The sequence below is a fragment of the Dichomitus squalens genome (assembly GCF_000275845.1).
Source record: "Dichomitus squalens LYAD-421 SS1 unplaced genomic scaffold DICSQscaffold_31, whole genome shotgun sequence".
Lineage (NCBI taxonomy): Eukaryota > Fungi > Basidiomycota > Agaricomycetes > Polyporales > Polyporaceae > Dichomitus > Dichomitus squalens.
In genome coordinates, this window is record NW_006766913.1 from 191,679 (window position 1) to 216,733 (window position 25,055).

Sequence of the window (25,055 nt, forward strand, 5' to 3'; positions counted from 1 at the left end):
AGAACGTTCCTCTGACAATCGTCAAGAAGTTCTGTGAAGGTGTTGGTCTTCGACACTAAACGCTCTTCCGTAGGTACGGATTGAGTGGGAGTGTTGAACTTGGACTTATCCGGTCCGTACTACACGAGGCTATGCGTCTCCTAGCGCTTAGCTGTAGTCGCTTATGTAGTATGTTACCATATTTGGGACTCTCTGCTCGTGTACTATAGCTATGCTTCCGGACTCTTCTGGTACTGTCTAGGACAATCTATACTACTCCAGAACGGTCTAGACAGGTCTATGCCTTACTCATCTCTTACTCATCCTATGGTGCGATACGTCGCAATTCTTTCGTTGTTGTATTATTCATCGCACTATGGTACATGTGACTAACCACTCTTCGATTAGTCATGGACACTTCTCTGTAGTATATAAGGACTTCAGATTGCGTCCTCCCTCTTCAGTCTTTCCTTACTGACTGAAGAGTGAGTACTTCCTTACATCTACTCTCTAACTTGTAGTTACTTACTTGATCCTTTGTAGTCTTGCTTCGACTCTAGGTACAGTTGGTTACTGCAATATAGTCTTTCCTTACTGACTGAAGATCTTGCTTCGACTCTAGTCGGATCTAATCTTTGTCTTCACAGCCCCGAGTTTATCAGATATGTACCATATCCTACTCAGAATTCCCAAATGATCGGCGGTCCACGCGTGTTTTTGGTATTCTCACTCTCACTTTATGTCGTCTCAAGCACGAGTTCTGTCTCTCAACTTTAAGCAGTATACATTATTATCTTCGCAGTGGAATGGGCACAAACCCTCATCATCATGGACGATGCTTTCGACAAATATGCATATAATTTCGGCGACGTCAACAAGCTTGTCGAACTGCGTAACGCATGGCTTAGCGGCCCGTTCCTTGGCGGTGTTGTAGGCGCAGCGGTGCAGCTCTTCTATGCCCGCCATATCTGGCTTCTCAGCAAGTCAAGACTATTGGTGGTAGTGTTCTCTGTGCGGTCGCTGGCGGCTCTGACGGAACACCCTCAGGCCTCGGCCGTGGACCCTGGTCACACAGTGTTACCCACATGTGATATCATGTGCAGCCCTAACCCTAGGTGTAACTGTTGGCCAATCAGCATGCGCAAATAACGAACCTTCTGCTACTACATAGCAGCTTGTCTTCTTTCGTGACTTGCTTCACTGTTTGTCCATGGAAGGACTCAAGGACATCCATCGTATGTACCTATAGGAACACGACACTGCCAACATGCTAATGTGTTCAGTCAGAATTCCTAAAGGGGAGGTGGGGCGCAGTCGACGTCCCATCACCAGTAAACATGGGAATCACTTAATGCATCTTAAACACGTTTTTAAGGGCATTAAGACGCCTAAGACGGCATTAAGCGTCAGTAAGTCGTAAGAGTTAAGGTGCTCAATTAAGATGGATTAAGGCAATTAAGATGGGCGAGTGCAAAAACGTTCTGCATCGTCATCGCGCACGCCGGCCTCTGTCATGATGTCTGTACAGGCTCCAATTGATCTCTCTTGGTCTCTCTCTCTGCTACACTCCATTTTTTGGCTCGCTGTATGGAGTTGAGGGTGAGCAGCTCGAAGATATGCATGGGAGAGCTAAGTGGCTTAAGGCGCTAAGCTATTAAGCTAATGCACGGTTTACTGATGTCATCCGCCGGTGGAGGGAATCAACCTTTTGCGGTCGCTCCCACAGGTATCCGCCGAGGGACTCGGCTTGACACTCGTGCTCCATCCCCTCCTTCACAAGTACCCGCGCGTAGCGGGAGTCCATGGAGTTGTGTCGACTTGCGCTCCGAATGGAAACATGTTGAGGTCGTGGAGAGTCAAAGTGGTCGAGGCTTCCCCGGTACCTAGCTCTCGTTCGGAGACTGGCACGCACCGTGCCAACTGCAGCCCACCCATTTCATCCAGAATATGAAAATCTGTTGCGGCTCCCCTCCGGGCAGACGCACGGTAGTTGTCGTTCTCGGATCCAATCTCCGCAACCTACTATGCTCGTCAACTCTTTGCAGGTTCCTTCTATGACCTTTATCGATCTTCCAACTTCAAGTGCGTTTTAACCCGAGTTTGTCTGTGATGCAATGTCCTCCGGTCCGCTCTCATGATCTAGTACAGGCATTCTCCCTCTCGTCGCTGCACTGGACAACATTGCGATCCCACAGCTTGAGGCATTCTTGGCACCGCCTGATGTGAAAAGACACACTCCGACTATTCACCATGCATCTACTGGAAATCCACCCTGGTAGTCTTCAGAGGGTTCAATCACGTCGAGACTCATCGCGACTGGGACGACGCCGCTCTATTGCGCGAGCTCGCAAGTGCATACGACGAGTTACGGACGCGGGGCGGGAAGTACTTATCCTTCGCGGACCTCTGGTCAGCAACGCTGCTGGCTCGCCTACTGCGGGCTCGCTCCTTGCAGAACTACAATTTCCGCTACCACCGGTATGTTGCTGCGGTCAGGGTCAGTCCAGTGAGGTCATCCCTGAGACGTTCGCCAACAAGTCTGAATGTGGGGCTGGCTGCAGGACGTTTTGCTCAATACCATAACGCTTCCAGGTCGCATGACGGTGCCTGTGCTAATTCGAGGTTGATCGGTTCTAGCTGGTGTGGCGCTGTGCATCCGGGTTTCGGTAGTGTACGAGTGACGGCTTCGTCGTCATTGGACTACTTTTGGCTGGGGCCACCTGAGCGTCCTCCAAACACCGTAGCACCATATCATAGCCAAGAGGTCGCAAGTCATTTAGACGCGATGCGCTTGTTGCTGTCTCCTTGGGGGAACACAGGCGATGTCTTATCGAACAGCCCTCATCACACAGAATTGTAAACGGTGAATACACATTGGTATTTGTCACAGATATCTGGAGCTCAAAAAGGGGTATGTACAGGTAGATGATGACGAGGGGCCTTCAGCAAAGCGTGTCCTCGAAGTCCGTCACTCAGTTCGCATCGCCTTCTCTTTCCCGCTGCGCTGACGGCCGCGCGCACCACGGGCACGACCTGCCCTCGCGTTGCTTGACGCTTGCGGGATGCTTCTCTCGTTCCTGCCAGGCTGCATTCGAGACGGGCCAGCCGCACCACCGCCCACGGACCGGGTGTTGCTCGCTGGGCCGCGCCAGGACTCCACGTTGACGGCAGAGTGGCCGAGCGAGTGGAGCTCTCTCATAGAGACCCTCTTCGCTAGAGTGCTCCCCGACGTGCCGACCAAAGTCGTGGCAGCCTTCGTGCTAGATGCACTGACTCGAGTCCCCGACACAGCTGTCTTCCGACGCTTTGCCTCTTGGAATGGGCTACTGTCGGGGGCGTCGTCCGGCTGATCTTCAGAGTCGGAGTAGTCTAGAATCGCCTCGACCTGGTCGGCCTCGATTAGGGAGACATCGTAGTTTCTAGTGGGGCTGCAAAGGGTGAACGAAGGGTTGGTCTCGATCAAGCGGGCGGGGTTGGGGGCACCAATGAAGTTCGCGTTGCCTTTGCGGCCATGCATGCGGACCCTGCGATCCTCCGAGATCTCATCATAGGGCTCGAAATCCTTGGTTTCATCATCCATGTCGGTTTCTGAATCGCTTCCGGTCCTACGGGCCTTCTCACCCTCCCGTTTCCGTTTAGAGGCCCCATGGCGCTGATGCGCACGGCGCTGCCCTGAGGAGAGTTCGTCCTTGATGCGAGTGTCTGGAAGCTTGTAGGCCTTGGGCGCATCCTTCGCGGGCCATAGATTCCGATACCCGTCCGAATCTAGTACTTTGTCGAAGATCGCAAGTACCTCATCGTAGTCGAGCGGCTGGTCGTCCGACAACAACTTCTGGACACATAAATCTCCAAATTCCTTCAGGAGAACGGTCAAGGGGACGTTATCGCGTACGCGGAGATCCTTGCGGAGGCGTCCAGAGAGCCAGCTGTATTTCGCGGCAAGGGAAGCCCGCTCGCCGGGATCGAAGATGTGTGGGCAAGCTTCGTCACCCTTGGGATGAGTGTGATCTGTGTGGCGAAGGACGACCCAGAGGATGACCCAGTAGAACGACTGCAAGTCGTGGTGAAGCCCATGGATATCGCCTTCATCGCCCAGGAGCTGGATAGCCATGAAGTAGAACGTTCCCTGACAACCACGAGGGAAATCAGTAATTGATACGGCTAGAATGCTCATCATGAGAACCCACCGTTCTTTCCTTGAGCTCACCACCATCGTCATCACCAAGCAAAAGCTCGGACAATGCCGCCGCGGATAGGGAAGCGATGTTGGCAGCTGGGAACTCGCGACTCATAGAGGAATAATCGAAATCATGGATGAAACCTATGAATGAATCTTGTTCTGCCGGGTCGTCGACAATGAGTATGTTGTTGACGCTCACATCCCGGTGGAGGATGCCCGCGCGGGTCATAGCAACACGATGTCCTAGTAAAGACTTGCTATGAGTCTATCCAGCCACATGAACTGCGATTGTAATTAGACGTACCCCGAATCGCATCCCGAATGGCAGCTGTCATCTCCCGAGTGTTCCGGAACTTGATCAGAGGTCGTCCAACTTTGTCGACCACGAAGCGCATATGGCTTCGTTCGCGATGCCAATACTCAGACCCCCGAGATTGACGCCAAGTGAACGTCTGCTGCATCGGACGGTGCGCAGGAAATTGATCGCAGGCCAACCGAGGGGAGAGGGATGGCGGAGGTATGGATGATGAGGCGATATTTGATACAGGCCCCGACAAGCGACTCTGGTGGTCTGGTACTGGGGCCCCGTACAGATGTGACTCCCATTGACGCACCTCACGCTCTCCCAGATCCCCACCGAAGACAAGACTAGGGACCCCCACGTGCTCAGTCGAAGGTACCCTTGACAGGCGTGCATAGAAATCCTTCTCCGAACGTCGAACGACTTGTCGCCACGCGTCTTTGACAATCCGCACCTTCAGGTCTTCCGCCGGAATCCTGTCCACAAATAGGTCAACGAGGCGACCGTTGACCAAGCTACGGGTGTCACGGATTCCCAGCCACACGGTGGTCGCTCGAGAGAACAGACGGCCGTTGACGTCGAGCGCCTTGAAGAGGATGTATGCAGCGGACACACCCGCATTCCCTGACACATCGTCATTGAAGACCTCGGCCCGACGGGCTTCGGAGGACAAGAGCCCCTCACTGCTCACCCCGGCGAGCTCCAACCGATGCTTAAGCCATTCCTCGTCATCAGGCGTCAGCCTGCGAACGGTCGGGTCGCAGCCCACCACGGTTTCGCCGTCGTTGGGGTGGGCAAAATTCCAGAAAAACCGTTGGATGATGCGGAGGTCGTCGACCTCACCCAGCGACAGGGGTTGGGAGAAAATAGCACCGGCGTGGTCGAAGCGAGCAATGCGCACTGTGTCGCCGTAAACACCAACGACAAAGGCAGCAAGGAGGCTGTGAGCATGCAGGAGATTTCGAGCATTTACAGCGAGCTGGACAAGGGTCTTGCAGTACTTGAGCCCCTTGCCGCGGAATGGATCCTCATTCTCGGCTTTCAGTTCGACGATCATGGAAAACCGTGACCAGTCGAGATGTGAGGTCTCGGCGTCCAGGATCTGACCAGGAAAAGAGACAGCAATGTCCGGATAGGACTTGTGATGGTTGGAGGAGAAATCGGCGTAGGGGAACCGCTGAAATTGGGTATGACAGTCGAAGAACGACAGCTTCTTCTGGTCAGGGAATGAAGCAACGAGCGCATTGAGACCTTCGATCTGATTGAATGTGAGTCGGGATATTTCACAGGTGTATGAAATCTACGTACGAAGGAAGCATACGTTTCGACTTCACCACCCTTGACAGGTTTGAAGTCGTCGAACTCCTTGCCACTGACATCCGCGCAAGTGCACGGAGTGCTTGAAGGAACGTATGTTTCCAGAAATTCGCTCCCCGTATCTTCTGAGAGGTTGAGCTTGCCTCTAAGCTCCTTCTTCCATCCTTCGAGCACGTCAGGGTCGCCGATGCGGGTGCCTTGTAGGTTGACAGGATTGTTAGAGGCTCTGAGAACCACAGGGGTAGATTGTATGCCGCTCATACCTGAGCTCCCAGAGCAGAGGAAGCTGCTACTGAAGCAACTTGTTGAGATAGACATTTTATAGTGTCGGAAAGTGGCTGCAGAGTCCGTGATAGTGGTTGGAGAGAACAATGGTGGGGCACAAGCGCTAATATATTAGGAAGGTCAGCACACGTTCAGCCCAGAACGGAACGTTCCGGGCCATTTGACGGCGGGAAATCGTAGATGAAATCTGCTTACCCTCCCAACGTGTATGGTGACGGTGGGGTGGCCCTAAGCAAGGGTGCTCTATCGTCACGCGGGGGGCTCACCGGACAGCGGCTTTGCGACCGCTAAAAAGATCTACTCTCGATCAATGGATCTGTAACACAAGCGAAATGGCAGTACGGCAAAGCTGAAAGTTTGTGCAAGCTGCTGAGCGTTCAAGTCATATGGTAACTCGGACCCTAAGACACAGTGCCCGGCGAGTCAGTCGCCGCATCGAGGTGAGTTGTGAGCCATGTTTGCGGCAGCATACCTTTTGCTCTCGAATTCGCGTATTGAGTTTATCGGGAATTCTACACCAAATGTGATGTTCCGACGTTGGATGAGCCACCCACGCAATCGTGCTCTCGCCAAGCCTGATGCGGTAAGCGCTAACGAGCAGGCGATGTTGAACTTCGGAACCAACAAGCGCTCATCGGGCCGAGGACCGGAGCGGTGGTACGGCTCACGGTCAAGCAGGAGCAGAGCTATGAACTTGGTCGGGCACCAACAGGTTTATGAGGGCCTTGCACCAAGCTGTAGCCCTAAGGTAAGGCGGAATGCTTCCTCGCTCTAGTCAGCGCCATCTGCACTTCAAGCAGTCAGCAATCAACGCCGTCTGGGACCAGAAGCTGCGGATAGTGAGGTACTGACTAACCACTGGGTCCCGTGTGCGTGCGGAGTCGGTCATCATTTTAGTGAGCGTGCACCTCTCACTGCGCATTCCCGGGACTCCAGTACAGCAGCAAGTCGTGGGTCCTTGGTGCTTTTGGTCCCCAGACTTACACCAGACGTCAATATGAATGCCCCCCACAATCGTGTAGCTAGTTTGTACGTCCGAGTCTTCGCACATGCTACTTCTCAAGCATCCTCCAGGGCAGTACTGATTATGGTGCACCAGGGCTGGTCTACAGGCACGCGCATGTAGCAATTAGCTCGTTTCCGCGACTAATTAGATTCTCATGATTAGATTCTAGGCGAATACTTGAATTGGGGCTTAAAGGGGGTACTCAGTTTGTAAGTCTGTGAGTGCCATAGCGTCTCTTCAAATCAGCAGGTCTAAATGTTCGTCAATCTCCCTTACAGATCTGTACCAAAATTCTTTTCCCAAATGAACGACGGCCCACGCGTGCTTTTGGTACTCCCACTTTCTGTCATCTGCACTGAAGTACGAGTTCTGTCTCTCAACTTCATACAGTATACGTCATTTTCGCAATTGAGTGGGCACAAATTCTCATCATCATGGACGATGCTTTCGACAAATATGCATATAATTTTGGCGACGTCAACAAGCTCGTAGAACTGCGTAACGCATGGCTTAGCGGCCCGCTCCTTGGCGGTGTTGTAGGCGCAGCGGTGCAGCTCTTCTATGCCCGCCGTATCTGGGTTCTCAGCAACTCAAAACTATTGGTTGGTATTGTGTCTGTCGTAAGTACTTCAAAGCACAGGTCAGCTTCGATTTGTTTCAAACTTAGTCTTGCGTGATGTCGACCTTCGTAGTTATCGCTTACACAAGGCGCAGCAGGCATTGCAGGAGGTATACTGGTAAGGAATTCAATTGATACCCATTGGTCTTTGACCCATCTATCCCTATCATAGCTTAAACATCGCTCTGAAGTGCAAGCAGCATTCAAGTCAGACAAGGCGTTGCCTGGTATTTCGGTACGTGACCAGTGCCTGAACAGAAATAGTCCACGACCACATAATTGATTGATCTCATCGGAAAATTACGACTATACAGATATGGATGGGCGGTAGTGCCCTCGCCGACATCCTGATTGCAGTATCAATGACAATTCTGGTACATTTCGCTAGCTCTCTGTTCCACGCTCGTCCCACCAAGGCACTCGTACTTGTAGCTACTCAAGAGTCGAAGCGGCCTTCGAGAGATGGATACTATGGTCAAGAAAATCATCTTGCTGGTAATCGAGTCCGGGACTCTCACACGGCTGCTGTGGCTGTGGCTGTGGTAGGCGTCGTTCTCTTCGCGGCACTCCCCGGCACAATCTACTACGAATTCCCGGCTGTGATTCTGGCCAAGCTTTACGCGAATACAATGGTCACCTCACTTAACGACCGAGCATTCCTCACAATACAGAATCAAAGCTCTGCGACTACCTATGGCAGCACAAATTCTGATACTATATACAGCCGAATGTTCAGGACAACGACGGCAACGGATGCAGCAGCAACAACGACCGTCGACTCAGTGCGGCTTGACGTACTCAGCGAGGCAGATTTTGACCCCTCGATCCCACACCATGAAATGGATACGTACACGCGGGTACGTGCGCCACTAAATCCGCATAGACAGTGCCGGGAGCTGACCGGGTAATATCAGCTGGAGAAGGTAGTCTCAGATTCCAAGGTTTGAGCAGCGATCTTAGCACGAGTCACAAAATAATTGGTGTTATCATGGCGTACGGGGGATAGTGCTAAGAAAAGGTCATATCAAGCCCCGTAGACAGACGACTGTTACGAAATGATGGAGCGGCAAGCGCTGTTGCTCCCTGCAATCCGCATACCTTGAGCAAGGCCTGGATGAACATCTCATCGCGGCTCTAGTATTAAGATTTGAATCTGGTCAGATCTGCTGCGCACTATGGAGAACAAGGACCAAGCTGCTTCCACCATTGTTGCAAGGCCTCAGGTCATGACCGAGTCCGAGATCGTATCACGTCAAGACCTTCAGTTTAATCTCGACTTACTCCTGCTCAACGGCTTGCTAGTTGCCTCTCTGTCCACATTCACGTAGTAGACGAGTATTATGAGAAGTTTTCGAATTTTCTTCATGCACGGGAACAGCACGTACGATGACTTCCAAGTGATGCCACGCGTTCTCGGGCCTAAACAAGCTAGTGGTCAGGCCATTATGGACGCGGTATGAAACAAGCTGCGGGGAGATGCGGCTCGAGGCCTCGGGCTTCCAAAAATCCGAAATATTGTGGGTGATACCTTGAGTCAAAGATACGAGTAGTCACTTTCAACGCCACCAGTTCAAAACTTGGTCGTTGCTCACGGAAAGTAGAATGCTAAGGCGCTGGATCGGCTTACATACGTCTTGGGCGTTGGCACTGCCACGTCGTCGAGGTAAACGCCGGCGTAACGTGGCGCTGCTCGTTGCCGCGACCCCTCATCTCAACCGTCTCCCGCGGACTATACATTGGTCGGACCGGCATACCGTAAGTATTGTGGACGACGGCGACGGTGTCGTGATGAGAGTCCACAGTGAACTGAACACTCCCGTTCCAGGCGGGATCCTCTTACACATGTCCTCGGAAGTGGTAGAAGCGTCGACGTCTGCTCTTGCACACGGTCCGGATCCATTCGCTGACCCACCGGCTGCAATTGAGAAAGGGAAGAATGTGCTGCGGCATGAAGAGGAAACACGTCATGATGAGAACATACAAGCGTCCATAGAAGAGATATGGTACCTCAAAGAGATATCCTTCAGACCGGTCCCGGAGGCGGCCCCACGAATGTACAAGATCATTACCCAGAACTTCAACGGGTCAGTGGTGATTGTTTCTGCTGCTTAAGGCTAGACTGACCGCCTATTATAAGGCCGTGCTCATTCATTGCTATTTGTGCGTGCGTCGTATGTTGAAATGGCCCAGGGTAATAATTGACATGGCAATGCAGGCAACATCCTTATTTTGCGGGACAAGATCCAGATTCTACCTTACGACAGGCCCACCGTCTCCTATGAGCACTTGTCTCACCTCGTAGCAGAGTACTTGCTTCTCTCATGTCCGGACGTAGATATATCCGCCGCGCTGTCCATCATGCCAGCTACTCGAAGTCAGTACACGAGCATCATCATTTTCTGCCACATCATTGAGGTTGGCGTCTACAGAGGGCATGGACTTGAACCCGCTGTTCACCGGATCAACTTCCTTCCGCCCCGCAGGCGCGGGTGGCGAGCTGAAGCTCTTCGAGCAAGCTGGAATCAAGCTCGTCCACGGATGGCTAGTCGACCCATCCAGCCCCGAATACAGGGCCATCTCGCGGGTCGAGGACTACGACTCCGCCGTGAACCTGCTTGTAGAAGCGGACTACCTCACGAAGGGCCAGTTCGTGATTGCCGAGGACGAGCACGGACCCTCGTCTTCCGTCGGGCCGTCGGGGTCCCGTTCTAACACCTACGACCTAACGTCCGAACAACAACAGAAGATCGAGGAAGGTACACATTGCTGCACTCTGCACTATCCCATGACTGACAATGCACTGGATCCGGCAGCCCTAGTAGTCCGCTCCTTCATCGAGTCCACTTCCTCTCAACTGACGTACTACGGCCTCTTCGACCTCGCCTCCTCCCTCCCACCCAACTCCCTCGTTGCCCTCTTCCGCAACTCCCACCTTTCTGTGCTCTACAAGTCCCCTGACGCCGACGGGGCGCTTTACGCGCTCGTCACCGACCAAATCTTCCTGCACGAGCCGTCTGTCGTCTGGGAAAGACTGGAAGACGTCGACGGCCAATGGTCCACCTTCGTGGACTCGCAATTCATCAAGTCCAGCCCGGCCGGCGGCGACTACGCCGGACACACGGCGGAGAGCGCGCTCGCGGCTCTGGAGCAGCAGGTGGGGGGACTGACGTTGGCAGATCGTGCCGAGTACGTCGTCTGGCTCTCTCGCTTTCCCGTGATCTGCGAATGCTAACGGCTCGCCATTGGACAGCGAGGCACTGGCACTCCAGCTGCAACAAGCGGAAGAACAGCGCATGCAGGACTACTATGCGCGCCAGGAGCTGCTGCGTGCGGATAGGGAACACGATCAGCGGGCGCGAGAGCACGCGTCGCGCAGCCGCGCCGTCGAGAATGCCACGCGGCCTAGGAAAAAGGACTGTATTATTATGTGATCTGATACTCCGCGTTACTCCCTTGGGTTACAGTATATTGTATGTAAGTGAAATGCGTTATTCAAGCACATGAACGCAGATGAGGCCACGGTGCGGCCGGAAGCCATCTCGGCGTGAATGAGCAGAGCGGGTGCCGAAAGCTCCTCCTTAGCTCCAAATTGGCTTAAAACACACCCAAAACGAGCGTTCTCGTGGGCCCCAACAACAGGTATGAATGTAATTGATACCAAAGAGCAACCAGCTCATGACGAATGCGTCGCGTCTTTTGTTCTGGGCCAGATCATGTAGGCAGCAATCTAAGGCACTTCCAGCTCCTCCGGCCCGGCTCGTGCCACCTCACCATTGTGCCAGAACCACCGTTACTGTTTCTTTTGGAAGGAATCTGCATGAATCAACGTTTGTGAAGGGCTGCCGCAACAATCGATACCGCAACTCGCCAATCACATTACCTGTGCTAACGATCGACTCCACACTTAGCTTCAGCGGTGAGTTGGCCTGATCAGGCCCAGCCCCAACGTCATAAACGTCGCTTAGTCTCGGACATGAGGTTTGCCTCATCGGCTAAGGCTGCGGCAAGCTCATACGAGCGTCTTCAAACTTTCCATTGTCCCGTCTTCTAGGAATTTCTCGCTGACGTCAACCAGACTCATCCTGACCGATTCCTAACCACAGCCAACACTACGCTCTATCAAATGTCAATCTCTACCTCCTCTATTTGCGGTTCCAGTTGGGACTCAGGTGGGTCTCTGCAAGTCATCTCGCGCAGCTGCATATTCCTGACAAAAGGTACCCAAGCGGCCGACACCGAGCAAGACAGCAAGGTGGTCCAGCAAGGATGGGGGCGAGAGCTCACAAACTGCGTCAACGAGGCTCCCGAGGACCTCGACGACTACCTCACTGTTTATGTCCCGAGCCACTCCGATCCATCAGAGGACATCAGGGCTCACATCAAACCCAACCTCTTCGACAAGTGGAATCCGGCCAAAAGGAAGGAAGCGGTGATGTACAACCATTTGGTGTGTTTTCGTCGTCCTGGTACTCCGCTGTCCTCTTCCTAACCACCGTCTAGATCGATGCCTTCGACAGTCTCGTCGAGCAATTCCCAAAGCAACGCCGTCTCACATTCTGCGACTGCGCTGACCAGAAGATCTCCTTTCCCTTCAAGGACCACGCTGATCACCATGAGACGAAACCCGACCTCGTCGTCTCCTTTCCCGGCAAGGCGCTCCCTCGAAAGCAAACCAACCCCACCTGGTGGACAGTCAGCATGGTCATGGAAGCCAAAGCCACTGAGGAGCAGGACCCTTTCGGGAAGCAGGGTCAAGTCCACGTCGACACCGTCACGCAGCTCGCTATCAGTGCGAGGAACTTGTTCTTCGCCCACGGCTTCTATTGCGTTTTCGTGGTTGGTCTTTATGGCCATTCTGCTCGCATCGTGCGCTTCGATCACTCGTCCGCCATCGTCAGCAAACGATTCGACTACCGCAACCGCCCCGATATCCTGCAGAGATTCTTTTGGCGCCTGGTTCACCCCATCGACGGCGATACCATTGCTGGGTGTGATCCTGCTGTGCATCCCTTGAACCCTCCCGATGTGCAATGGGTCAGGAACCAGCTGAAGAAGATGGAGTGGGGTATCGCTGTCTCTGAGTCCTCTGACGAGCTCCTGAAGGGCCGCAAGGTCACGGTTCCGGAGAATGACGCCAGGGACGCAGCGACGAGGACCTTCGTCTTATTCGATCTCATCGACATCAACGCTCGCCTGTTCAGTAGGGCTACGATGGTTTGGATGGCCATGGAAGACACACGAGAACGCCCACTCGACCAGATCAGCGAAGACTCGTTTCCTAAGCTCGTCGTCTTCAAGGAGGCCTGGCGGCAGGTCATTCGGCGGCCGGAAAGCGATTTCTACGAACGGCTCTCTAAGATCTCGGATGACGTCCGGACTGGTCTACCCAAGAAGCTCTTTGGTGCTGACCTCGGGAAGCGGGAGATGGAGGTCTGGAAGGCTGCTGGTGGCAGGTTCCCTCATGAGACGGACATCAACCAGGATTCTGTAAAGAGACCATCCTTCGCTGATGGTGCCATGGTCCCCACAACGAACGCAGACGACACGCAATCAGTCCCACCTCCCGATGTCACACCGACTCCGAACGCTAGTGCTACATCTGAGCGCCTTCAACCTACGACTCCTGCTGTGTCGGCGTCGTCTCTGCTTCCATATCCACTGTATCAGACACATAGCTGGCGGCTCCTGTTCGGCGACAAGTACGTCGCACGCGAACGTAGTCTTGTTCGCCTGGTGGTGAACGCTGTTGGAAGGCCACTCAAATGCTTCAGAAGCACCCGTGAGCTTGTCGAGGCTGTGCGAGACGCTATCGAGGGTATGTGCTCATTTCGGAACTTCATTTTGAGTGCTAGTACTGAATCATCGTCAGGTCACCGTGAAGCTTGGGAAGTTGGGGTTCTGCATCGAGACGTAAGCACGGGCAATGTCCTGATATCGGAACGACCTGAAGAGCGATTGCGCGGCTTCCTGCATGACTTCGATTTTAGTTCCATGACTAAGAACACGCCTCCACCTCTTGACAGCTCCGATACGCTTACGGATCCGCGCCTCCGTATGGCCGAGGCAGGTGGCGATGACGACTTGAAAGAACGAACTGTACGTTCCCATCCTCATACATATTCTATCACTACTCACAGCGTTGACAATAGGGCACATATCATTGCATGTCATACTACCTGCTTGAGAACGAGGACACCATCCACTCCGTTGAGCACGACCTGGAATCTTTCTACTGGGTCCTACTCTGGATCGTCCTGCGTCACACAAAACATGACCTCAAGGTCACCGAAGATGAACCGGATCCCTGCAATGCTGCGTTCCGATTCGGGAACGACCAAGAGGCTGGGATGATCAAGAGGGCGTGGTTGACTACCGATCAACTCCTCTTCACCGTGGAAGGCAATCGGCCGTTGACGGACCTCATGCACGCCTTCAGGATGCTCATCTGGAGGACAAGCCTCGCACCGCCATTCATGCTCCCACGCGAGTATCTCACGCACGCTGCGGTACTCAAGTTGTTCGATGAGTCACTGGCTCGTACCGCTGAGTGGCCTGACGCGTCCATGGATGGGCCGAAGCCGTTTCAAGTACGTGCGAAGCCTGCCCCGCCGCGTTTGAACCAGCCGTAGCGCGAAGCAGAGGATGTAAGGGCACAGAAACCATCTCGCAAGCAGAGCAATAAGGGAGACGGATCATCAACCGATGATGATCCCTTTCAGAGCACTCCCAATCCCCGGTCGAATAGGGGCAGTGGAAGGGGCAGCGGAAGGGGGGTAGGCGCGCGTGCGGGAGGGGGTAGCAAAAGGCGCGGTTCGAAGAAGTAGCTATCGGCAGTGGTCGCTCTCACCCTGTGTAGAGCTCTCCATGTCTGGTTGATTGTATATGTGTATACTCCTCCATTATCGCCATGGAACGTTACTTCGTGGGTGAGTTTAACGGACGGCTCGACGTGCCAGTGTTGCTTGATGCTTCTAAGGCAATGGCTGGCATATCTGCTCATGTCCGAAGACATTATCTATTCTTAATTCATGAAACGGAGCCTGCAGTCATGAGGACGAGATGGTGGTTGGGCTCAGGCTGGCAAGCCCAGGCCCGGGTAACTTTCTGCGTTGCCCGATGGATCATCGTTCACGTGACCTCTCCGGCGTCTTCTGCCCGCATACGTTCCATGGCGTACACTAGTAGTACTACGTCGTTCCGCCTATCCTGTGCCGCTATGTGCCTCACTCTCACTGTGCCTGGGTGCCTACAAATAACATCACTTACTGTCCCTGTGTAGGGTACAATGGTGGCTCCACGGTGATGTCTAGCAAAAGCATCCTCATCCCGCATTCTCCCACCGCGTCGCGCGCTCAACAAAGGCATCCGTTTTGGAGTCAATGGACCTACCGTCATATCCCTTCCTTTCTCTGTTGAGTAAGCTCGCGATACTGACCCCATGTTGTCACGATTGGATATTGGGTTCTGCTGTGCAAAACATCGACTGTGTCTTCTCGGATTTTCGGATCCACCTCCTCGGCTGAGGTTGAGCGTCTTCTAGGTTTTGTTCTGTCTATCCTTATAGGAATATCTTTCAAATCTCAAACCTAGCCGATTCCAAACCACAACCAACACTACACCTTATAGCATGTCAATTTCTGCCTCCTCTCTTTGCGGTTCCAGCGGGTACTCAGGTGCGGGAGAGCTCGCTCATCGCGTCAATGTGGCTTCCCAGGAGCTCGACGACTACCTCGCCGTCTACGTTCCGAGCCACTCAAACCCTCCTGAGGCTGTCAAAACGAGTGTTCAGCCGGACGTCTTTGACCAGTGGACCCCCACCGAAGGGAAGGAGGCGATCATGAATAACCACTTGGTGCGCGTTCGTCGTTTTCTTGTCTCTAAGGTCTTCTTCCCTGACCACAGCTTAGATTGATGCATTCGATACACTCATCGCACCATTTCCAGACCATCTACGCCTTACTTTTTGCGACTGCGCTGGCCAAAAGATCTCCTTCCCCTTCAAGGACCATGCTGATTACCATGTAACAAAGCCCGATATTGTCGCATCGTTTCCCGGAAAGAAGCTCCCTCGTATGCAGACTAATCCCACCTGGTGGACAGTCAGCATGACGATTGAAGCCAAAGCTACTGAGGAGCAGGACCCTTTCGGCAAGCAGGGCCAAGTCCACGTCGATACCGTCACGCAGCTCGCTATCAGCGCGAGGAACCTTCTCTTCGCTCACGGCTTCTGCTATGTCTTTATGATTGGTCTGTACGGTCATTCTGCTCGCATCGTGCGCTTCGATCGCTCCTCCGCTGTCGTCAGCAAAAGATTCAACTACCGCGAACGCCCCGATCTCCTGCAGAGGTTCTTCTGGCGTCTGGTCCACCCTATCATCGGCGACACCCTTGTCGGGAGCGATCCTAATGTGCGGCCGTTGACCTCGAACGAAACTCAGTGGGTCAGTGGCCAGCTGGAGAAGCTTCAGTGGGGTATGACTATTACAGACGAGGAACTCCGGAAGGGACGCAAGGTCATGGTTCCGGAGAGCGACGCCCACGACGCGAAGACCAGGGATTTCATCTTGTTCGACCTCATCGATGTGAACCCCCGCTTGTTCAGCCGTGCGACCATGGTTTGGCTGGCCATTGAGGACACACGTGAACATTCTCTGGACCCGTCTTGCGAGGACCCGCCCCCCAAGCTTGTCGTCTTCAAGGAGACCTGGCGGCAGATCATCCGACGGCCTGAGAGCCATTTCTACGAGCGTCTCTCTGAGATTCCGGATGACGTCCGGACAGGCCTACCGAAGATGCTTTATGGTTCTGACGTCGGAAAGCGGGAAGTGGAGGCCTGGAAAGCTGCGGGTGGCCACTTTCCCTACGAGGCGGACAGTAGCCGTGATTCTCCGGTGGAGCCGCTCCCCTCGGAGCACCCCAACGGGATCCAGGGTTCCATCTCTAATTCCCACCGAACTTCGTCGGTATCGGCTCCCGATGGCACATTGACGACCGTTAGTGCTGTCTCAAAGGAGCCTCCAGAGGCGAATGCTCACGCTGGCGAACCCATGACTCCTGCTGTGTCGGCATCGCCTCCGCTGTCATATCCTCTATACCAGACGCATAGCTGGAGGCTCCTGTTCGGAGACAAGCACATTGCACGTGAACGTAGCCTTGTTCGCCTGGTGGTGAACGCTGTTGGAAGGCCACTCAAATGCTTTAGAAGCACCCGTGAGCTTGTCGAGGCCACGCGAGACGCTATTGAGGGTATGTGCTCATTTCGGAACTTCAGTTTTAGTGCTAGTACTGAATCATCGTCAGGTCATCGTGAAGCTTGGGAAGTTGGGGTTCTGCATCGGGACGTCAGCACAGGCAATATCCTCATTTCTGAAAGAGCTGAAGAGCGGTTTCGCGGCTTCCTGCATGACTTCGATTATAGTTCCATGACCAAGGAGATGCCGCCACCTCTTGACGACTCCGATCCATGTACCGACCCGCTCCTTTGCATGGCCGAAGTATGTGATGATGACGACTTGAAAGAGCGAACGGTAACTGCTTTCCCCGGGTACATGCTGTATGCTGGTCTACGTCGCCTTACAGTTTTTGCCATAGGGAACATACTATTATATGTCATACGACCTACTCGAGACCGAGGACTGCGTCCACTCTGTGCACCACGACTTGGAATCGTTCTATTGGGTTTTGCTCTGGATCATCCTGCGCCACACGAAGCATGACTTCAAGATTACTAGGAACCAGCCCAACCCTTGCGCTGCTATCTTCCAATTCGGCGATGACCAGGGCGCCGCGAACACGAAGAGGGGGTGGTTGACTAAGCCCCGGAGCTTCGTCCTCACGGTGGAAGACAACAAACCTTTGACAGATCTTTTGCATGCATTCAGGATGCTCATCTTTCGGACGAATGTCATCAGCCTGTATCTCGAACCGCGCGAGTACCTCACCCATGCTGCGGTCCTCGAACTCTTCGACAAGGCGCTGGCTCGTACTGATGAATGGCCTGACGCGGCCAAGGACGGACCGAGGCCATTCGTATGATCGAAGCCTACCCCACCGTGTCTGGACCAACCGAAGCGCGATGCACAGGACCCAGAGGAGACGGAGAAACAATCTCGCAAGCAGAGCAAGAAGAGCCGCGGAACAGCTATGTTGAATCTCATATTATGTAATTGAGCTCACATTGTGCTCACGCTGGTCTTGTTTCGTCTCGTACTGTATATTTTGTCTCAGAGCCTTGTTTACATGTATATATATAGTCTGGCTCGCAACGCGTAGTACCTCACGCGTTTGCACTGCGCCCAAACGCGACTCCCTTTTTCCTACAAGCTACGGGCGACGATCCCTTCGACAGCACACCTAACCCTCAATCGAACCGGGGTAACGGTAGTGGGAGAGGTAGCCGCGGGAGGACAGGTGGCAGCAAGAGGCGCGGTCCGGAGACGTAGCAGTCGTGGTTCATCTATAGCTTTGATATATATAAAAGGTCGGGGCGAGAACGATGGGATGAGATTCAATTTCGCGTGTGGCCGAATATAGATACGTTCCCGTACATCGTAGCTATATGCAAGAACTAAACCTATATACTACTAGACATAACTGTACTGTGTGTTCGTCTGAACACCGGAGGTGTGGTGAGGTAGAAGTGTGCGCCCGGTAGAGACTCAGAGACGGGGTCGCTCGTTAACTTGCGTGTCAGATGATCGACGCCAGAGATCCAAATGAACACCAGCTAGAAAAATGATAGTCCAGCTTCAGCTGTGAGTTCTAGCTTCAGCTGTAAGTTCTAGCATGCGCTGAAACGACTCAACAAGGTGTCGTAGGGTTACAGGCTTCATGTAGTATGCCGGGATGAATTTCAAGTTGTATCAGCACGCGCGGCGCACTGCGATGCTTCCATTTCGCGTGGGAGAGTTCACATGACTTGATGCAATCGGGTGGCAGTCGAGTCGATCACGGACCGGGACCGGCGGGGCGCAGATGGTCGAGTTCGACTCATCCGGACTCTTGTCTGGAGTCGCAACGGTAAGTCCGTGTCTTGAGCGTGGCCTTCATTTTTCTGACATACGGTTGTATCGGCAATGTGTGCATGATGAAGCATGGGCACACTGACATGGTTGACATTGTGATGTCTAGGTCAACACGTCCATTAGGAAACAGCTGACAGCCGCTGCCTAGTATCCCATCTGTCTAAGGCCAACGATGGTCTTCGCATGCTGGCTATGGGTAACCTTGATAACTATTAGGTCGTGTATTTTTTCCTTGGCACGAGGATTACACCCGCCTTTACAGACAGCCTTCCTCACACAGACGAGCGTCTCTCAAGATCCCATTGTTCGCCCTTAGCGGATCTCTATTTCAGCCCCCGACCAGGCTCTGGGCTTCACCGTGACTACGTATGAACCACATCCTCACCAGAATGTCTATCCGTACCTCCTCTCTCTGCGATTCCACGTGGGACTCTGGTGAGTATCTCCAGGCCAACGCGGTAGTAGAGGTGAGAGAGCGATAGCATTCAATCGAGTCCGAACAGGCACCGTTTCTACCCAGGACATCAAGCTCCATAGAAAAGGATCGATAGGGGAACTCCTTCGTCGTGTCAATCACGCTCCTCAGGAGCTCGACGACTTCCTCGATATCTACGTTCCGAGCCAATTCAACCCTCCGGAGACTATCAAAACGAGTAACAAGGCGGACATCTTCGATAAGTGGACCCCTACCGAAGGAAAGGAAGCGATTTTGTATAAGCACTTAGTGCGCATTTCTCGTCCTTATCTTTTTACCCACCTTCCCTTACCGCCGCCCAGATCGACGCATTTGATGCTCTCGTTGCGTCGTTGCCAGAACATCTCCGTCTGATATTCTGTGACTGCGCTGGTCAGAGAGTCCCCTTTCCGTTCGAGGACCACGTTGACCACCATGCGACGAAGCCCGACCTCATCGTCTCCTTCCCCGGAAAGACGCTCCCGCGCATGCAGACGAACCCCACGTGGTGGATGGTTAGCATGGTCATAGATGCCAAGGCGACTGAACAGCAAGACCCTTTCAATATGGGTAGTCAAGCCTCTGTCAACTCCATCACTGCGCTGGCTGTCAGCGCAAGGGATCTACTTTTGGCTCATGGCTTCTGCTATGTCTTCGTGGTCGGTCTTTACGGTGACTTCGCTCGCATCGTCCGCTTCGACCGTTCGTCAGCCGTTGTCAGTAAACAGTTCAAGTACCGCGAACATCCAGACATACTGCAAAGGTTCTTTTGGCGGTTGGTCCATCCCATCATCGGCAGCACCATCGTCGGCAGCGATCCTGACGTTCGGCCCCTGACGAGACCTGACGTGCTGTGGATCAAGGAGCAGTTGCGTAAGCTGCGATGGGATGTACCCATTTCTGATGAGGAACTCCGGAAGGGGCGCGCGGTTGTGGTTCCGGAGAGTGACGCCGTGGACGCAAAGCCCAGGACGCTTCTTCTATTCGACCTTTTGGACGTGAACGTTCGATTGTTCAGCCGGGCTACGATGGTTTGGCTTGCGATAGAAGATCTCCGAGCACGTCCTCAGGAGCCCTCCTCCCACCATCCTCCTTGTGCCAGGCTCGTGGTCTTCAAGGAGGCCTGGCGCCAGATCACGCGGCGGCCGGAGACCGAATTTTACCAGCGTCTGGCTTCGATCCCGGACGACGTCCGTACAGGGTTGCCCAAGATGCTCTTCGGTGCTGACCTCGGGGAGCGAAACATGAAGATTCGGCGAGCTGCCGGTGAAAAGTTCTCTTACGAAGCCAACACCGGTCATAACTCTCTAATGGATCCGAGCCCGTCTAGCGCCATTGCGGCCACCGCCTCGGACACGTCTGAAACCTGTTTTCCCCCGGATATCGGTGCTCCCGCCCTCACAGATCCCGGTCTCAACAGTCCGCGTCAACTTCCTGCAGATAATGATGGTTGTGTGCCCTCTCCGCCCTATCCGCCGTCCGCCGTCTTCCCTTGTTCCCCATATCAGACGCACTGCTGGAGACTCCTCTTTGGTGATGAGTGTAGCAGCCGTGAACGCAGTCTCGTTCGTTGCGCAGTTGACACTGTCGGGAGGCCGCTCAGGCATTTTAAATCCACCCGTGAGCTTGTAGGGGCCGTCCGAGATGCCATTGAAGGTCAGTTACAGTACGCTGCATATTGTTAGATGATGTGAGGCTGACTACTGTTTAGGACATCGCCAAGCTTGGGAGGTTGGCGTCTTGCATCGTGACGTCAGCGCTGGCAATGTGCTCATCTCGGAGCAACCTGCAGACCGACTGAGGGGATTTCTTCATGACTTTGACTACAGCTCGATGACAAAGGGGGTCCCGCCTCCTCTGAACGAATCTTCGTCCACAGAACCTCTTCTACGTATGGGCGAAGCATATGACGAGGAAGACCTGAAAGAACGAACGGTTCGTACTCCGTCGCATGCAATACGCCAGAGCAGCTCATTTGTGATCTTCCACAGGGGACGTACTACTACATGGCGCAGTTGCTACTTAGGAAGAAGTCCATTGTGCACAGCGTTCATCACGATTTCGAGTCCTTCTACTGGGTCTTGCTATGGATCGTCTTGCGTCACACCCAACATGACTTAGAAGTCGACCCGGAATCACCCAACCCTTGCACCCGCGTTTTCCGATCCGGGAACAACCTGGAGGCCGCGGACATGAAGAGAGCATGGCTCACCGAAACGGAGGTCCACTTTACTGTCGACGGCAACAAGCCGTTGACTGACCTCATGCACCAATTCCGCATGCTCATCCTGGAGGCGATCATCATGGGCCCGCGGGCGGCTCCGCGCAGATATCTCACGCACGCTGCGGTACTGGAACTCTTTGACACGGCCCTCGCTCGGACTGATTGGCCAGATCCTGAGAACGATGGACCCAAGCCGTTTGCGTACGCGAAGCCCGTACCGCCGCGTTTGAACCAGCCGAAGCGCGCGGCCCAGCCTGAGGACGCAGAAGAGACAGAGAAGCGATCTGGCAAACGGAGAAAGAAAGAAGACGGATCACCTGTTGATGACGATGCCTTTGAGAGTACACCAGTACTTCGGTAGTCCAACAGGGGGAGTGTCAGGGGTAGTGGCGCCCGTGGTAGCAAGAGGCGCGAGTCGAAGAAGTAGCAGTCGTAGAGCTCTCGGGTGCATCGTATCTCTGTATGGTCAGGTTCTGTTGTCCTGGGATTTTGCGATGTAGCCGAGTTAGCTCAGACTATTCAAGTTATGGTTAGACGTCCTGCACGGGTTCAGGGTCCTCTTATGGACCGCCATGCCCCTGCCTCCGTGCATGGTACCGCGCAATTACGTAAGGTATCTTCCGGTCGAAAAGATCGTCAAAGATGCGTCTGCTCGCACTGAAGACCGGCCAGATCCCAAAGTTGGTGGCCCAGCCCAGCATGTTGAGTAAACGCCGCTACCCGCTCCCAGACTACGAAAGCCGGATGCCGGTCTGTCGCACTAAATATTAATATTACAAACCGTAGAGAAGGGCAGACCCAGTGTTCGGGAAAAATTGCGTTAGCAGCCATTCCTTAGGCCACAGGCTTTGACTCCGTCGACACGTCAAAAACTGTCACCGGTTGTAGTATCCCAGACATCCTGCACTGTAGCAAACAGGTTGCCTGTCACCATTCAATCAAACTGTCATTCATCCCGTCAGTCGAGAATAGGACGACAGCCGGGCGACGCAGGTCTTGCATGCACTAAACAACCGATAAATGCCATTCTTGTCCACCCGAGATCTCCGACCAGGGCGCAGCATCCTCGCACACGACCCCGCGGTAGCCGTGCACCGCCATTCTTTTGATTCATTGTCTACACCCAGCGTCCGTACAGCACGGCGTCCGTGCACAGCCCGCGGACCGGGAGGAACCCAGAGTCCAGAGCAAACGAGTGCGAACCGCTCATCCCGTCTCCGCCCTTCAGAGAAGCGCGACACCGAACGCCGCTGCGACAGCCCACACAAGGCCGCTGCGCTCGACCACACCGCCGACGGCCGCGTTGTTCGTCGTCCCGGTCGTGGACGCCGACTGCGAGGCGGTGCTACTGGAGCCAGCAGAGCCCGAGCCACTGCTCGCGGAGGTGCCGGAGGTCGCCGCGGCGCTGTTGGTGCTCGATCCGCCGGAGGAGGGCGCGGTCTGGCTGGTCGCACCCGAGGAGCCGACCGCGGTTTGGCTGTTCGCACCCGACGAGCTGATCGCGGTGGGGAACGCCGACGCGGACGCTTCAACGCCGGCGAGTGCGGGGGACGGAGTGCCGACGGCGGTCGCGGAACTGGCGAGGGCGACGAAGTGGCTGACGTCGTTCGTTGCGCCGGGTGCGGGGGCGTTGATGGCGCTAAGCGAGGTAGTCAGCGTGAGGGTCAACAGTGAGGACGAAGCAGATGGACGTACCCAACCATGCCATTAGTGCAGTGAGTGGTGCCACCAGTGGTTTGGGCGCAGTAGAACCAGATAGCTGTAAAGACGGAAAGGGTTGAGTCCAGATCAAAGCGAATGAGGGCGTAAGATCGCAACGCACGCTTGGAGACATCGGTGATGGTCAAGTTCCACGTCGCGGGGGTGTCACCGGACGCGGCAGGGCCCGGGGTGAAGCCAGAGTTGAAGCCGTTCTGCACGGGCTCGCAAGGTGTCGCGAACGACGACTGCGCGACGTTGTGCATCGAACCCGGCGCGTCGAAGACGAAGGTGACGACGGAGCCCTGGCTCGCAGTTATTGACTGAGGGGTGAACCCGAGGATCTTGTTGCCGCTGCCGTCGGTACCGACGTGAACCTACAGGAGTGTGAGTGTGAGGTGTCGACAGATGAACACGAATAATCATGGGGCTCACAATCTGATCCTGGGCGAGGGCGGCGGTGGCCAATGCCAGAACGGAGACAGGGGCGGCGTAACGCATCGTGAATAGGAGCGTGAGGACGAGGTGCGGGAGAATAGCGTAAGGGTCCCGGCCTGGCGGGAGTGGATGAAGTCGAAGGAGGGGTGAGGATCAAGTGCAGCGGACGCATCCACCTTAATATACGCGCGGTCAAGCGGTGGCAGCTGGATGTCCCTGTACGTGATCAGCATGTTGGCAGTTCGGCGGAAGCCTGTGAGACATTGCCCTGCGCAAGACGGGTGTTTTACGGCAGGTCGTGATGACAGCCGGACGGGATGTTCGAAATGAGCAACTAAGGAGCCAATGAGCATACAGCCTAGAACATAAAGACGTCGGGGCCTGAGGCTCTAAACGGGCTCCGGAGACTGCGGCTTCGTAAACGCCATATTAGCCGAACTGTAGTTTAGTAACTTCAGTTTGAGAAGTACGGTCTTGAGCCTTCCACTGATGTGGCTTACAATCCTCCGACGGCGTCGAACCGCGAAAATTGCAAAGCTGTTCTCATCTCCCTCTCCCTGGAATCGAGGAATAGAAGAGATAGCGGAGGATCGAAGGTCTATGTAAGTATTCTCACGATGTGAAACTATGGACACGAGCGACACTGCGGTAAGATGAGATCTGGGCATTGACAGATGCAATGTATTCGAACCTGAGAACTGTTTCACTTCGGCGATGCGCTGTAACACCGGCCGTTGGTTGCTTTGGACAGGGGAGGAAGAAGGACATAACTTAGCTGACCGCACAACTTCTATCAAGGCGACGAAGGGCTGGCAGTAGCGAAGGCTTCTGTCTATTCTTCAAGGATGCGCGAGTCGAAGAAGTTGATCTTCATCCGCAAACCGCAGCAGTCAGTCGTGAGGTGAGCTTATGTAATGCATTACCACGCAGGCCGAAATCGCCGCTGCATAGGCCAGCCAAACTCTCCGAGTCCTGTCCTTGTTGGAGCACTAGTGTTGGTTCAGCAGGTCTTCTCACCGAACAGGCATCGTCGTTGCGCAGTTCGGCATGAATTGTCTGCATGCAACCCACCAGACGTTGCTGGTGATACATAGATGCTGCTTTTCTCGGTCGTTGGTAGCGCACCGAACAGCTTTCCTAGTCTGTCAAATCTAAACAGGTAACAGCGACAGTATCGATAATAACCGACAAGGCATTGTGAGCCTGCGGAAAACGAATGCTTCTGCCATATCTCCCATCGTATACACGCTTCCCACAGAACTACGCCTCAGCGTCGTACGCATAGGAACCTTCTGCGTAGCTCTGTTGTTCAAGTTGGCGCAGGCAGCAACCCTGCGGTCTACGGCGCAGGCATTGTACGAGTAACACTGGTGCGTGCGGTCCGTCCACTATGTGTACTCCAGGGCCGCTTTCCGACTGACCTTGTTCCCCAGACTAGTCCGTCATTTGATCGGAGAATTGGACAGTGGTCCCATCATGACAGATACACAGATATGAAGGGACCGGAAACGCTATATGGCTTGCTATGCA

The 25,055-nt window shown here is 54.2% G+C and overlaps 6 protein-coding genes across 6 annotated transcripts; 4 read left to right on the plus strand and 2 right to left on the minus strand.

Annotated features, from left to right (window-relative positions):
• Positions 1 to 771: 771 nt before the first annotated feature.
• DICSQDRAFT_31848 (uncharacterized protein) lies at positions 772 to 987 on the plus strand (the record flags this gene model as incomplete). Its single annotated transcript, XM_007368039.1, has 1 exon — positions 772 to 987. A coding segment is annotated over one exon (216 nt), but the record flags the coding sequence as incomplete, so codon positions are not given.
• A 1,960-nt stretch (positions 988 to 2,947) lies between these two features.
• On the minus strand, positions 2,948 to 6,038 carry DICSQDRAFT_172310 (uncharacterized protein; the record flags this gene model as incomplete). The annotated part of the gene is made up of 4 exons (XM_007368040.1): positions 2,948 to 4,105; positions 4,167 to 4,402; positions 4,464 to 5,718; positions 5,769 to 6,038. The coding sequence occupies 4 exons, from the start codon at positions 6,036 to 6,038 to the stop codon at positions 2,948 to 2,950; spliced, it is 2,919 nt and encodes a 972-aa protein (XP_007368102.1).
• A 3,359-nt stretch (positions 6,039 to 9,397) lies between these two features.
• Positions 9,398 to 11,123, plus strand: DICSQDRAFT_89628 (uncharacterized protein). Its single transcript, XM_007368041.1, has 7 exons — positions 9,398 to 9,442; positions 9,513 to 9,771; positions 9,825 to 9,847; positions 9,903 to 10,061; positions 10,117 to 10,443; positions 10,501 to 10,873; positions 10,938 to 11,123. The coding sequence occupies exons 2-7, from the start codon at positions 9,530 to 9,532 to the stop codon at positions 11,116 to 11,118; spliced, it is 1,305 nt and encodes a 434-aa protein (XP_007368103.1). The 5' UTR covers positions 9,398 to 9,442; positions 9,513 to 9,529; the 3' UTR covers positions 11,119 to 11,123.
• Positions 11,124 to 11,954: 831 nt separating this feature from the next.
• Positions 11,955 to 17,707, plus strand: DICSQDRAFT_89632 (uncharacterized protein; the record flags this gene model as incomplete). The annotated part of the gene is made up of 5 exons (XM_007368042.1): positions 11,955 to 12,134; positions 15,595 to 16,567; positions 16,814 to 16,933; positions 16,988 to 17,214; positions 17,279 to 17,707. Coding segments are annotated over exons 1-5 (1,764 nt in total), but the record flags the coding sequence as incomplete, so codon positions are not given.
• Positions 17,708 to 18,984: 1,277 nt separating this feature from the next.
• On the plus strand, positions 18,985 to 21,910 carry DICSQDRAFT_138742 (uncharacterized protein). The gene is made up of 5 exons (XM_007368043.1): positions 18,985 to 19,146; positions 19,215 to 19,435; positions 19,489 to 20,821; positions 20,877 to 21,100; positions 21,157 to 21,910. The coding sequence occupies exons 3-5, from the start codon at positions 19,687 to 19,689 to the stop codon at positions 21,748 to 21,750; spliced, it is 1,953 nt and encodes a 650-aa protein (XP_007368105.1). The 5' UTR covers positions 18,985 to 19,146; positions 19,215 to 19,435; positions 19,489 to 19,686; the 3' UTR covers positions 21,751 to 21,910.
• Positions 21,911 to 22,154: 244 nt separating this feature from the next.
• On the minus strand, positions 22,155 to 23,649 carry DICSQDRAFT_89642 (uncharacterized protein). The gene is made up of 4 exons (XM_007368044.1): positions 23,523 to 23,649; positions 23,212 to 23,464; positions 23,085 to 23,148; positions 22,155 to 23,028 (listed from the first exon to the last, which is right to left on the minus strand). The coding sequence occupies exons 1-4, from the start codon at positions 23,586 to 23,588 to the stop codon at positions 22,614 to 22,616; spliced, it is 798 nt and encodes a 265-aa protein (XP_007368106.1). The 5' UTR covers positions 23,589 to 23,649; the 3' UTR covers positions 22,155 to 22,613.
• Positions 23,650 to 25,055: the final 1,406 nt, after the last annotated feature.

What these genes read in the sequence shown, in the direction of transcription:
- DICSQDRAFT_89628 (XM_007368041.1), top strand. Translation starts at nt 9,530, where the DNA reads ATGTCCTCGGAAGTGGTAGAAGCGTCGACGTCTGCTCTTGCACACGGT. An exon ending in ATTACCCAGAACTTCAACGG is followed by an intron (nt 9,772 to 9,824) that starts GTCAGTGGTGAT and finishes GCCTATTATAAG; the next exon opens with GCCGTGCTCATTCATTGCTA. An exon ending in GTGCTCATTCATTGCTATTT is followed by an intron (nt 9,848 to 9,902) that starts GTGCGTGCGTCG and finishes ATGGCAATGCAG; the next exon opens with GCAACATCCTTATTTTGCGG.
- DICSQDRAFT_138742 (XM_007368043.1), top strand. Translation starts at nt 19,687, where the DNA reads ATGGTCATAGATGCCAAGGCGACTGAACAGCAAGACCCTTTCAATATG. An exon ending in CGTCCGAGATGCCATTGAAG is followed by an intron (nt 20,822 to 20,876) that starts GTCAGTTACAGT and finishes ACTACTGTTTAG; the next exon opens with GACATCGCCAAGCTTGGGAG. An exon ending in AAGACCTGAAAGAACGAACG is followed by an intron (nt 21,101 to 21,156) that starts GTTCGTACTCCG and finishes GATCTTCCACAG; the next exon opens with GGGACGTACTACTACATGGC.
- DICSQDRAFT_89642 (XM_007368044.1), bottom strand. Translation starts at nt 23,588, where the DNA reads ATGCGTTACGCCGCCCCTGTCTCCGTTCTGGCATTGGCCACCGCCGCC. An exon ending in CCCTCGCCCAGGATCAGATT is followed by an intron (nt 23,465 to 23,522) that starts GTGAGCCCCATG and finishes ACACTCCTGTAG; the next exon opens with GTTCACGTCGGTACCGACGG. An exon ending in CATCACCGATGTCTCCAAGC is followed by an intron (nt 23,149 to 23,211) that starts GTGCGTTGCGAT and finishes CCGTCTTTACAG; the next exon opens with CTATCTGGTTCTACTGCGCC.